The sequence below is a fragment of the Lagenorhynchus albirostris genome, chromosome 1 (assembly GCF_949774975.1).
Source record: "Lagenorhynchus albirostris chromosome 1, mLagAlb1.1, whole genome shotgun sequence".
Classification (NCBI taxonomy): domain Eukaryota; kingdom Metazoa; phylum Chordata; class Mammalia; order Artiodactyla; family Delphinidae; genus Lagenorhynchus; species Lagenorhynchus albirostris.
Genome location: NC_083095.1, coordinates 43,797,552 through 43,811,128, shown reverse-complemented (window position 1 = coordinate 43,811,128; position 13,577 = coordinate 43,797,552). Strand labels below are relative to the sequence as shown.

The following is a 13,577-nucleotide window of genomic DNA, read 5'->3' as shown; positions in this document are numbered from 1 at the left end:
AGCCAAGATGCACATCTGCCATTTGTCTGATTCAAGAGCCTTAGCTCTTAATCAAAGTGGTATACGGTCACTGAAAGCTGGCAGCACTGGAGGAGGATCTAGCTCTCAGATACTCTCAGTGGGCTCAGACATGACTTCTTAAGCTAATCCATTTCTGACATCACTATACATTCTCAACAAAATGCCTGCATTTGGAATTACAGAATTTTAGCCTTAGCACTGATCACAGAGCACTAACAAGGAAACTGAGGATTAAGTACTTTGCCCATATATAGACTCCTATTTCAAACGAAGTTTAAGATGTATTAAATCCAGTCTAGATACAGACTCCTTTCTCATATAAAGCTGATCTTACTTAAATATATTTTTATTTGCTGGCCTACAAAACAATTTTATGATCATTTTTTCTTTGAATTTTATTAGCAATAGAGTACCAATATCCTATTGGTATTTAGTCCTTAATGGTCAGATTTCCTTTCTCAGAATCAGTTTCTCTGATGTACTTTATCATTAATTAACAACTACTCATAGTAGCAAGGCCACATATTACAGAAAAACATATGATTTCAAATTTAATTCCTTAAAATATAAGCCTCGTGTTTTTGGCATAAACACTTTACCCTTCTCAATTCAGCTTTATTAATTTGATCACTACAATAAAAGAAAATACACCAAAAAAAGTTGTTTCTGAATGATGAAATTATGAGTAATTTTTATTTAGATTTTTAAAATCTTTACATGTTTTCTGTAATGACTGTTTTCATTCCCCCAACCTGTCCTAAAGCCAAAGCCTCAGACGCTGAGTGGAGTGAGGAAGTCCCCCTCCTGCATGGGGGAAGAGAGAAATACAATATGGGGTACTGGAGCTCAAATGAGGTGAAAAGGGTGTCACACAGTAAAGTGTATGTGTATGTAAATTTAAAACATATACACGTATATACACACATAAAGCCCTAGAGCACCATCCACCGAGAAGGAGTGTGGCACCGATATCTCAATTATAAGCACATCTCATGCACAAATTGTAGTTTCTAAATACCAATTTCCACTAAAAGGCAGAGAAACAGCTGATTCCAAAGATGGGGCAGGCAAGTACAAGGTAAGTTTGGAGAAACCTGTGTGCCCAGATGTAAGAAAGTACTTAAAAAATGATGGCAACTTGTCAAAGGACAGAGGAGCCAACTTGAAAGGGCTCCCATTGACCAAATGGGGGATGATTTGAGATTCAAAATAAATAACAGATTATAATCCATTGACTAGAAAACCGTGAATTCACAGATATTAATAACCTGAAATTTTGATTAGGAGCAGGATATATACATAGCTTCAAACTACCTCCTCACAAAATACTTACAAAGGGAGGAAGTAACTTTACAGCGAAGAAGCCTGATAGGTAGTACCTTAAGCAAGTGATCAAAATGAGTATCATCAGAAATAGTGCACTGAAATTGTACACTACCTCATAGGATGCAATGAGAACACAGAATTGCTTTTGTAATACCCCTGCCAAAAAAGCAACTGGAATCTATTCACGAGGAAACAGATAAACCAAATTTAGGGACATTTTACATAATAACTGGCTTATAATCTACAAAAGTGCCAAGGGTAGTAAAAGTCAAGGAAAGACTGAGGAACCATTCCAGAGTGAAAGAAACTAGAGACACTACAACCTAAGACAACACATGATTTTGAAGTGGATCCTTATAAAACATTATTGGGACAACTGGTGAAACCTGAATGGGGTCTTAGGATTAGATGGGAGTAATATAGCAATGTTAATTTCCTGATTTTGATGGTTGTATTGTGGCTATATAGGAGAATTTCTTCTCTTTGGAAATACAAAAGTATTGCAGGGTGATGGGGCATCATGACAGCAACTTACTCTCAAAGTGGAAAAATTTTATTTGTACCACATTTACAACCTTTCTGTAAGTTAGAGATTGTTTCGAAAATTTTTCTTTAAAAAGCAGAAAGCAAAAAAATGAATCAATAGATTCTTATTATTCTTAAAGAGCTGATAAAGGAATTCAATGATTAAAAAAACAATTTTAATGACGAAGTCTGTCCAGTTCCTGGGTCCACTGTGCACATATATGTTCTTCAAAACTGTTTTAGTTTTGTGTCATTAATTCACCCAGAAATTCTTCTCACACATGACTTTCAGAATCTTAAACACACACACATACTCACACACTCTTCCTGTTAGTTAGGATAACGACATGTTCATAGGTGCTGTTCAGTAGAGAGAAGCTATGTGAGTTCTATTTTTATCAAACAAAAATGTTTGTAAGTATTACTATAAAAATAACTTCTCCCCCTTGTGGCAAAAATTGAAAATACATTCTGAAGAATCCTAATATAGAGGCACTTAGTATTATTCGTTATAAAGTATTTTCATATAATTTTATGTGAATCCTCTAGCACACAGCATTTGCAAACAATATATTTAAGAGGTAGTTTCACAGTTTGCTTTAGTTCAGCATTGTCCAGATTCTATTTGGATAATATTCTCTATAGCAAAAAGCTGCAGGTTTGATAGACTGCCACAACAAAATGCCAGAGTTCAAAGAAACCAAATTTACCCACAGTATAAAGATTAAAATGACAGGCAGGTAAAAAGGGATGGCCCCATTCCAAGGCACCTGCCTATTTAAGATTACAGGGGCATCAAGAAGGATTCCTACCTCTCAAAGTTTAATCTAAAAAATCTGAAAGTCCACCATTGGAGATTAATTCCTTGGAGTTGGTTCCATCCAATCTTCAAACTTAGTTTATTAATATGAAGATACTCTGGAAGAAAGACATTTTCCTTCATTTAAGATTGCCAATGGTGAAAACAAAAGAAGTCACTCATCTGAGTATAAATTAACTCATTCCAGATTCTTATCCCTATTCCTACCCCTCCATACTTCTTCCTATTAAGTGACCAGTCACTGATAATTCTATGTTTTATTGACCTTCCAGTGATTATAAAGTAATTTAAGTGGTTTTTGAAAGTAAACTTAATTCCAGTTTCAGACTTTTAAATTAAAAGTGGCTCAGTTGGATACTGTCTCTTCAACACAGTAATATAGTGTCTTGGCTAAAATGAATTATTGACAATTTTAATACATGTTGCACAGTACATATTAATATAGGAAAATACATGTTAGCAGCAGCATAATGTTGACCATGTTCTAATCCATTCCACCTGCTCAAATATTAGTAAAAATAATTATATATTTGTAATGCATCACTGCTGTCTAGTGCAAATCTATGCCTTCTGAATAAATGACTTTCCTCTGAGCTTGTTTGCTGTTTGGAGTATGACTGTTATATATTCATATTTAAATTAGCTTTGTATGGTGAGGCAGACTGCAACCTTCTAAACCACTTAGAAAATGAGCAAGTATAGTTAATTACCTGTCTCTCCCCCACAAAAGTGTTATTAATCACAAGAACTGAAGTTTAGTGTTACCTCCCAGATAACAATGTTAAAGTATACAGGGCCTAGTTTAAAAATATCAGTCTTGTTAATAAGCCCAGGGTTATCAACCCAGCTGCTTCAAATCACCAATTAAAATTCTTACTCTCTAATGTGTCAGGTTTCTCTCCTATATACACTTGAGGATTGTTTCTCCCCTAAATTTGGAAAGAGAAAGATTGATCAGTGGTAAGAATAAAAGTTAAGAGTTAAGGCAATTTTAAAAAGATTAAATATGCAATATTTGATTACATAAAAATGACCCCTATTGCTAATACATTGAGTACATTTTTCTCCATGTTTTCACTCCAGCATTAGCCATTTAAAACTACCAATGCACTAAATAAACAACAGAATTGGCAAACTTGTGACATTAAAATAGTCTGTTTTTGAAGGTAGAAATACTGATTTCTTCATATCTTTCAAGGTAGAGTTGTCATTCACTCCCATGTTACAAAATATGGTACAAAATACCTGAAGTCTTTCTGTTGCAAAAATTACTCAAACAGTATTATGATTATGCAAAATAACTCACTAAAGAACTTTTTGATGGAAAGATTTCTAGTAGGTACACACTTAATATTCAATTAAAATTTCATGACCACTTATAAAATTTTAAAAACCAAATTTTATAAAAGTATGACCACACACCGGACACATTACGAAAAAGTCTAACAGTAAATCAGATATTAGCCCTGTATCTCAACTTCATAATCTAAACACTACAACGAGAACCAAACATTGGATGAAAAGAAAATTAGACTAAGCAAAACTAATGAGCCTATCAAACAATATTTTATGTTGCATAAGGAGAACAGTGTATAGAAGATAAAGTGTGAGAAACATTCAGGTTTCTGAGTCTTTTACTTAGCTGTAGACCTTGAGCAGATCTACTTAAAACTTTCTGTGCACGGGGTCTGTCAAATGGAGATAACAGTACCCTACTCCTAGGGCTCCTTTGAAACCAAATGAGATAATATATGTAAAGGGCTTAGCACAGTGCATGGGACTAAAGTCAATAAATATAGCTATACTTTATTATGCATCAAAATTTTTTAAATGCTATTTTTACTTTATGTAGAATTATTTACAGTAACAATATGGACTGGTCTTTTCCTCCAAAGTACACAACGTATTTCAGGACAGACTTCTTCAAGCAGAGAGAAGTACTACAGGGACTGAATATAGTTAAACTAATTGGATGAAAGCTCAGAATGCTTCATATGTCAAATTCTCCACTAGAAATCACTATGCTTCTAGAAAATATGTCATACTTCTGAGTCAATGGGCAATAAATGGTAATACACAGAATATTTTTGTATTAAAAAAAAAATTAAACTCCCAGATCTGAGCTTTTAAAGTCACTAACAAATTATGCACCCAAGGAACCTTACTTACTCTCACGTGCAGTTCAAGCATGCCTTAAGCACTACTTCACAAACATGACCACCTTAATGGGTTTTGTGGCATTTCAAGAACAAAAATCTCTTTATCTAGATAGATGTAAATATTTCACCATCATAGATGAGAAAAAGGCATTTTAAGGAAGCAGTAAATTCTCCACTTTGAGTCGATCTACTGGCTAATTAAATTATTTTATGGTAAATGAGAAGGCTGATATTCAGAGTGATATATTTAAAGTGAAAGGAAAGGGATGGTCTAAAATATACCATGAATTAACTTACTTAGAAGCTCTTTTTAAAACAAGAAAGGTGCTAGGGACTTGCAAACATGGGGATATTCAAAATGAGGCTACTAATAACTGTCCTGAAATAGTCAGATAACCAACTGTCTAAACATGCAACCAGCCACTATTTAACAATTCCTCATAAGAAGTATTCAGCTACTTTGGTTAGCTGTCATTTTCAATATCATAACTTATAGAAGTTAGACTTCCTTCTTAAACCTGTGTTCTGTATTTCACTTTCTGTGTTATGAAAACATAATACACTCAAGCTTTTTATCGAGTGTTTCCGCATTTTCTAAAAACGCAGTGTTTAAGAGTCTATTTTCAATTTCAAAACATTATCTAAACATTGCATGTTAGCTCATGTGAAACTACGGAAAATTATAAAGATTTTCCTTATTCAAATGTTGACTAAAGTTACTGATATACAAAGTTCCATTATCGCTACCTAAAATTTTACCATGTGCATATGAAAAACATTTTACTTATTGACCATCTCTTTTGAGCCATATATTTTGAGAATTTTGTAGTGTCCATTAATATGAAAAATACTTTCAAAATGAAATACAATGAATACAAAGAATGCATACTGCTTTATATAACAAATTTTTTTTTCTTAGAGAAAGACAATCTGTTTCTAATTTTGATTACACAGTCAAGTATTTTTCTGCTTAAAAAGGAAGACCTATGCTATGAAAAATAAGAAACATCTTAAAAATTTAAATAAAAAATAATTTATAAAATTCAGTATGGATGTCCTCAAAATGTAAAAATGAAGTGAAATTAAAAAAAAAACAATTGCAGGGAATTTGTTTATTGAGCATTAATGTTAACACTTCTAAATTAAGTAGTCACTTATGAGTTTTCTTTGTTACTGTCCTGTCAATGGACATAATGGAAAATATTGCACAGAACTCAAACATGGAAATAATAATTAACAAAATATCTAAGCAACAAATATGTTTTACATTTAAAAAGTTAATCCAAACAAAATAATTTGAAGCACTTTTCTGATTTGGAAGTCTTAAAGTGTTCTCTCATGTTTTATTTGATATTTTTTTCCCTTTTTTATTTTTTTACAAATTGACACTGTGTACAAAGAGTTCAAGTGGCCAGTAAAACTACTGCTTTAAAATTGTTGGCTTTAAGTAACAGAGGTATAATTTGAATTCACATCAGAGCTTTCTAAAATGGCAATAGTACAAGCATATGACTTTCTCTAGTATCCAAAACCTGTTCTGGCTTTCCTTTGGCTAAGGAATAGAAAATTAGACAGCCTTCTAAAGCTGCCACAATTTCCTAAAATGCTTTGACAAAAGTTGGCATACTTCATTTCTCTTGCTTACCCTGATAACACTGGGCTAAATAGAAAATGAAGAAAATTCAGTCAATAGTAACTTAAACAGTAGCTAGCTCGCTTTGGACCTGGAAGTTTGGGTAAAGCTGATGAACATTCAGAAACATATTTCTTTTTTTTTTTGCGGTACGCAGGCCTCTCACTGTTGTGGCCTCTCCCGTTGCGGAGCACAGGCTCCGGACACGCAGGCTCAGCGGCCATGGCTCACGGGCCCAGCCGCTTCCGTGGCATGTGGGATCTTCCCAGACCGGGGCACGAACCCGTGTCCCCTGCATCGGCAGGCGGACTCTCAACCACTGCGCCACCAGGGAAGCCCCAGAAACATATTCTTAAAATTAGTTTTCCAAAATTAGGCCAAAAAGCCTACATTAAAGGAAAAAGAAAAGTCAAGAATGAGTTGAACATTAAAGTTTATCTGTTCCTGAAGACTATGAAAAACACAATGAAAGCTGAAACACTACATATAGCTAAGAATGCATTCTCACAGAGCAAGTTTATAGTTTTTAGAGTAAAGATATTTCTAAATTTCTGCTTGATGTTTAAAATTTTATAAGTGATTTATTATGCCACCATATTAAGCCAATTCAATTAACTACATTCAGTAGGAATCGCTTCAGAAATGCCCTGAAAAAGGTAATGACAGAAACTATAGATTTAAAAAGCAACTAGTCCTTGCAAAGTTTATCTCGAGACTTAGAATATAATGCTAACTATCAATTCCCAATTCCTCTTAAAATAGAAGACTACCTGCATGTTTAGCCATTCCATCTTATTCCAGTTTTGCATAAAGGTAGAAATCTTAAAGGACTGCATTGTTGCTAAACACTGTCAATACTTCTCATATGCACCATTTAGACCACACCTCATTTTTTTACTTCCCTTGTAATATTAAAATAATGAATAAATATGGTCCTTTAATTAAGATCCTCCACCTTATCTTAAGCAAAATATAAAATAAGGTAATTTTATTAATTTCTTGCTAGCATTGGCTTAAAAATCTGTTTACCAAATAAGAAACTGTAAACATTTAAGTTTTTTTTTTTACCCAGAAAGCAGATGTATTCTGATCCACTGCTAATACCTACATAAAACATTTCATCATTTTAGTTTTGTTTATAACATTTTTCTTGGAATAGTATTATTGTTGTACCTCAGAAAAATCCAATCAACCAACTACAAAAATTATGCCCAATTGTTAATTAACCTTCTGAAAGAAGCAAAAAAGTTCTCTAGGAAAACCTAAAATAACCTGATTCACAATTACCAGTGCTGAAAAGGTCACTGAAAATTGATAAATAATAAATGTAGTTTTGCTGGAGTTTACCCATCTTTAGTGCAAAACAGGATGGTGAAATTTCCCAATGGACTATGTTAAAGAACATGAACCAGAACACTGGTAACATCTCATTTGCCTTCTGACACTAACATTTTCCAGGATGAATACAATAACATATAGCTTTACAGAGTTTGAAATTTATAAGTTCAAAAACGGAATTAAAATCCAACTTAAGGGAAAAGAGCAAAATATGCTTAGTAGTGTCCAAATTTCAAATAAAATCTCAAGGGTAAGTATGGCTGCTGTTTTTCTAAACAGTCATTTATCAATAAAATGTTGGCTGTGTCATAAGAAACCGCCTGTGCTTTCTATCAACCAAAGCCTGCTGAAGTACAACACACTGCCCTTGTAAATTCAACCTCAGCTGAAATGTCGAGCAAGGCGGGCAGATCTATAGTCAGCACGAAGTTGTACGAAGGAGTGAAGAATGTTCTTGTCCAGATTAGCAAGTTGTTCTCCTGAGCAGACTTGCTTTAAATTATCTGGGTTTACTACCAGAAGATTGCAAAGTGCATGCAGAGTATCAAAAAGCTGTAATACCAGAGGAATCTGAATTGAGATAAGGGAAGGAAAAAAATAACATTGAAACAAGATAATGTTTAGTTTTACAATCAGTTTGTAAATTCTTCTCACTTACGTACTGTTATTCAGGACTTAACTAATGATGGAGAGTTCAATGTTAGAATTTTTTAAAGTTCCTGAAGCGTTAAAACTCAAATATTTCAGACATTATAAAACTCACTATAATCTTTTTGAAAAGATTCATATTATGCCAATTTTCTTAAACAGTAATAATCATTTATACTTTTGTAAACTAGAATTAGTTATCATTGATTTAGCAGGTTTCTTAAATAATTTAAACATTAAGGGAAACTGATTTCAGAGAGATGTACATGAAGAAAGAACATATTTTCCTGATATCTGATATATGCAGCATTAGTCATGGGCGTTATTTAATAAGGTCATTCGGACTATGGAACTGAAATATGGCCTTGTCTAAAATAAAGCTCAAAGCAAAAATGTGTTAATATTGAAAATATGACTGCAACAATACTTTTTCAGTTAGGAAATGTTAGATCTGTTTCACTACAATGTCAACAAAAGTTATAAATTTTTCACTGATGATTATAAGTCAGTACACATTTTTTATGATCTGACGTATGTTCTTGAACCTATTTACAAGTTTGATATTTGTGAATACATACCTTGAAGTCTTTGGCACACTTCCTATATTCAGCAACATCACAAATTGCTAACATGCCACCCATACAACTATAGGAATATTGTTGAAGATGCTCATAAATAAGTCGATGAAAACGTACTCCAAGTTCCATCAAAACTGTATCCACATTCTTCCCATCCATGGAATTTTTAATCTTCTCCACTTGTTTTCTTACATAAGCACAGACTTTAACACAGGCCTGTAAAAATTTTTTCTATACTTATTACATAGAAATGTGTATCAGCTTAGCTAAGGAGAAAATACATATAGTTTCTCATTAATCTCTAAGTATAAAATAAAAAAACGTGGAGCATAATAAGATACATCAATGAAATGTTAACAAAAGTACAAACAAAGCAGATATTCTTAGTAGCATACTGAATCATTTTACTCACATTGGTATACTGAATCAAAACATTGTTTTCATCTTCTGGCTTAAAATCTGTTTTCTTTTGTTCTGCAGCCAAGATATGCTTCATTTGTCCAATCATACAATTTAATGTCCTAGAGAATTGAGAACACCATGTATTTGATCCATTTAATTTACTTTATATTTACTTTTATTTATATTATTTATAATAAATTAAATTTAAATTATTTCATTTCATGTCACCATGATACTATTTTACTATGGGTATACTTTAGATTTCAAAAAAGTAAATTCTAGATCTTGACATCAAAGACCTCTTAGTTTTATTAGCTTCCTGCTCAAAAGACAGGGCAAAGATTCATTTGCCCATTACTCTATTTAAGGAAATCTTAAAGATCTTAGAAGACTGTCACTAATTTGTTTCCTTAACAACTATATTTGGAGAATGCTTAGGAAGGCAGTAAGATAGAGGGGCTTATGAGGAATGGCCAAAGTTTAGAAGAACAGGTGAGAAGAACCCGAGTTTCACAGTCTAAGGACAAGCAGGAGGCTGAACAACTGGTACTGAAGACCCAGTTGAGAAATGAGAATATGTGTTTGTAATGGCACGAATAATGTTTGAGTTATGTGGCACTCTCCAACAGCAATCAGCCATCCGGTTATGGGAATAAAAGAGTCTGCATTAATCCAGATTTTAGGATCTGTAAGATAATTACGGTTAAAGGAAATAAATTTTAGGGTAATTACGAGGGAGTAATTAAAGAGATGGACCAAGCAATCTAAGCACAACAATGAATAAAATAAAGCTGGGAAAGGATAATAGATAGGCAAAAGACAAAGATATTAAGGGCTAGAGTTCCTGTAACTAACTTATATTCAAATATGTTTTCTTGAATAGAAGAGAAAGGAGGAAAATTACAATAAATAAAAATATGCCCAAACCTAGTAGCGTGGGCTTTAGAATTTGAGTCCCAAATATCCAGCATTATGATCTTGAGCAAACTACCTCATTTCTTTACGCTTTCATTTCCTCACCTGTAAAATGGGAATAGTATTTCCTACTTAATAAATGAAATTATACAGGTAAAGATCCTTGTACTGTGCCCGGCACATAGCAAATTCTTTTCTTTTTTTAATAAATTTATTTATTTATCTATTCATTTATTTATTTTTGGCTGCATTGGGTCTTCATTGCTGTGCATGGGCTTTCTTTAGTTGCGGTGAGCAGGGGCTACTCTTCATTGTGGTGCATGGGCTTCTCATTGCGGTGGCTTCTCTTGTTGTGGAGCACGGGATCTAGGCGCACGGGCTTCAGTAGTTGTGGCACGCGGGCTCAGTAGTTGTGGCTCGCAGGCTCAGTAGTTGTGGCGCACAAGCTTCATTGCTCCACGGCATGTGGGATCTTCCCGGACCAGGGCTCAAACCTGTGTCCCCTGAGTTGGCAGGCAGATTCTTAACCACTGTGCCACCAGGGAAGTCCGCAAATTCTTGATAAATATTGAGTTGGCCAAAAAGTTCGTTCGGGTTTTTCATGTTACAAAAACCTGAACAAACTTTCTGGCCAAACCAAATAGTAGCTATTATCATCATCAATAAATAAATGCCCACTATCATCTCAAAAGACAGAGATTCACTGCTCCATATTATGAACAGGTAATTAACAATAACAATTATTGTTATTTATTGTTATTGTTAATTAACAATTAACAATTAACAACAAACATTACAAAAATTTTTTTGAATATAGAGTCTGCATTCACTTAATGGAAGTTACTTTTAGAAAATCAGTAAATTTATTTAAAGCATTTCAGATATTAGCCTGACAGTTCTAACTGAAAATAAAATCTTCTATGTTACATACCATTTTTAAGGAGTTTGGAGAGAGGGAGAGAGAGAGGGTGTGTGTGTGTGTATGTGTAGGAGGGGGCATCTACAAAAAAATATATTAAATACAATCTGCTTTAAAAGTAAGTCTAAACATACTGACTTCCATAAATAATAAACCTGGAAGGCAATAAAAACAACATTCTAATAAAGATGAAAGCAATATGTAAAAATAAAATCAAACGTTATAGCAGGATGGTGGAATTAAAATAGACTTTCTTCTTCTCTGAAAATCATTTTCATGGTGTTTTTACAATTTAAAAAAAATGCAAGAGATAGCACAGGGAGATCAGCTCGGTGCTTTTTGTGACCACCTAGAGGGGTGGGATAGGGAGGGTGGGAGGGAGGTACAAGAGGGAGAGGATATTGGGATATACGTATACATATAACTGATTTACTCTGTTATACAGTAGAAACTAACACAACATTGTAAAGCAATTATACTCCAATAAAGAGGTTAAAATTTTTTTTAAATAAAAAAATAAACACAACAAAAAAAATGCAAGAGAAACAGTAAAACTAACAACTTGCCTGTCAATGCCAGTATCTAATTTCATCTCCATCTGTTCAATTATTTCTTTTTTCTTCTGAAGGCATTCAGATAACTTAGGAGAAGAGCTATTGAATGTTTAAAGGGGGAAAAAGATCACATTAGTAGCCTTACAATTCTAACAGTTTTTCATAGGCATATGTGTATAGCTATATACCTACACACACACACACACACACACACACACACACACACACACATTATAATTTGCTCCCCAATCCAAGAAGCATATAAATAGTAAAGTAATTATTTAGTATTCACTATGCCCAATTCATTACAATAGTCATGCTAGGAAAAATTAACCCGTTAAAAGAGAAGGAAGAGGAGGATTTAGATTTATTACTTTCATCTGTGAGGAGACATCCCTTTAGAATATAAATATGTGATTTTGAAATTCTGAAATTATTTGCTTTCCTTTTTAATTAAATTTCTGGTATTTCAGTAAGAAAAATCACAAAGTCTTGAGAATATAGCAAATTATACTAATTAAAATTTGCAGCCTAACACCCAATTCAATTGTATTTAGCTTTCCTATATTAAAAAAAACGAAAAACAAAACCAACTTGGTAGCCATATTTACCTTCTGAATATTACCTAAATGTCAAAAAACACCCAAAATATTAAAGAATATGCAACCCTAATAATTACGTGAATTCTTTGTTATGTGACATTAGAGCTCTTTAAAAAGTAAATTTCCTTTCAAAATGTGATTCAGGGATCACAAGTAATCTTTATCTTTGAGATCATTTCTAGACTAATTATTTCTTGGCATATCAACGCTTATACAAAATGTCTAGAATTTTATCTTCTATATGAATATTCTTCCTCTTTAATTATAGTACTACACATACAATTTTAAAAATCACGTTCACATATACACTACCTTATTTAATCCTCACATGCTTTAAAAGTTCACATAAATTGATAGGAAGATATAAACCAAACCTCATTTAATGCCTCATCAAAACCTGTCCTATTAATCTCATAAAATTGTTATTGTACATCTTTTTATTATAATAAGTAGGAAAAAGCTAGAAGTTGTCTTTCATATCAGATTTAGGTTTATGACACATTCAGTAAACCAAAATTAATACCACAGAAGGAAAACAGGAAGGCAAGGAAGAAGAAAAGGGCTTTTACTTATTTCACACCCTCCTGTTCCTGTTTATGTTTTAACAAACATCTATTACTTTTAAATTTTAACAAAAAGTAGAATACTATAATATTCATTGAAACACCAATGAAAATCAGACAATTTGACTAACCTTATTAGTGGCATAAGGTGATCATTAAACTGCTTGTCAAAAAGATGAAAAATAGTATTGGCCTGGTGCACAACATCCAAAAAATAGAGATTTGCATTCCTAGAATCTGAAGAAGGAATTCCTAAAGTTGGAAGGCATGTATATGTTAGAATCATATTAAAGAAATTCATGTAAGCAACAGAAAAAAGATGTGGTTTTATATATACAACGTGCATAAAAGTAACTGCTGTTTCATTAAATCAGCAATAATTTTTGTGGACAGAAGAGTAAAATTAGCTTGTTAATAATTTAATAAAATTCATCCAAAGTTTTTACATCCAAATTTTCACTATCTACTCGTCTTCATTATTTGTGGAGATAAATAAAAAATAAATCAATCAATAAATGAATCATCTTGGACTATACCTTCTCCTTCCCTTTTCTGCCCTCTTATGTGCAATGAT

At 33.0% G+C, this 13,577-nt stretch overlaps 1 protein-coding gene across 1 annotated transcript in view; it reads right to left on the bottom strand.

Moving 5' to 3' along the window:
- Positions 1–6,615: 6,615 nt before the first annotated feature.
- Positions 6,616–13,577, bottom strand: part of EXOC5 (exocyst complex component 5) — a 47,658-nt gene continuing 40,696 nt past the window's right edge. Inside the window, exons 14-18 of the mRNA XM_060142094.1 lie at positions 13,135–13,255; positions 11,851–11,937; positions 9,461–9,569; positions 9,049–9,264; positions 6,616–8,392 (exon numbers count right to left, since the gene is read on the bottom strand). Of these exons, the coding sequence (XP_059998077.1) occupies positions 8,204–8,392; positions 9,049–9,264; positions 9,461–9,569; positions 11,851–11,937; positions 13,135–13,255 (722 nt within the window). The 3' untranslated portion in view covers positions 6,616–8,203. The remainder of the gene's footprint in view (positions 8,393–9,048; positions 9,265–9,460; positions 9,570–11,850; positions 11,938–13,134; positions 13,256–13,577) is intronic.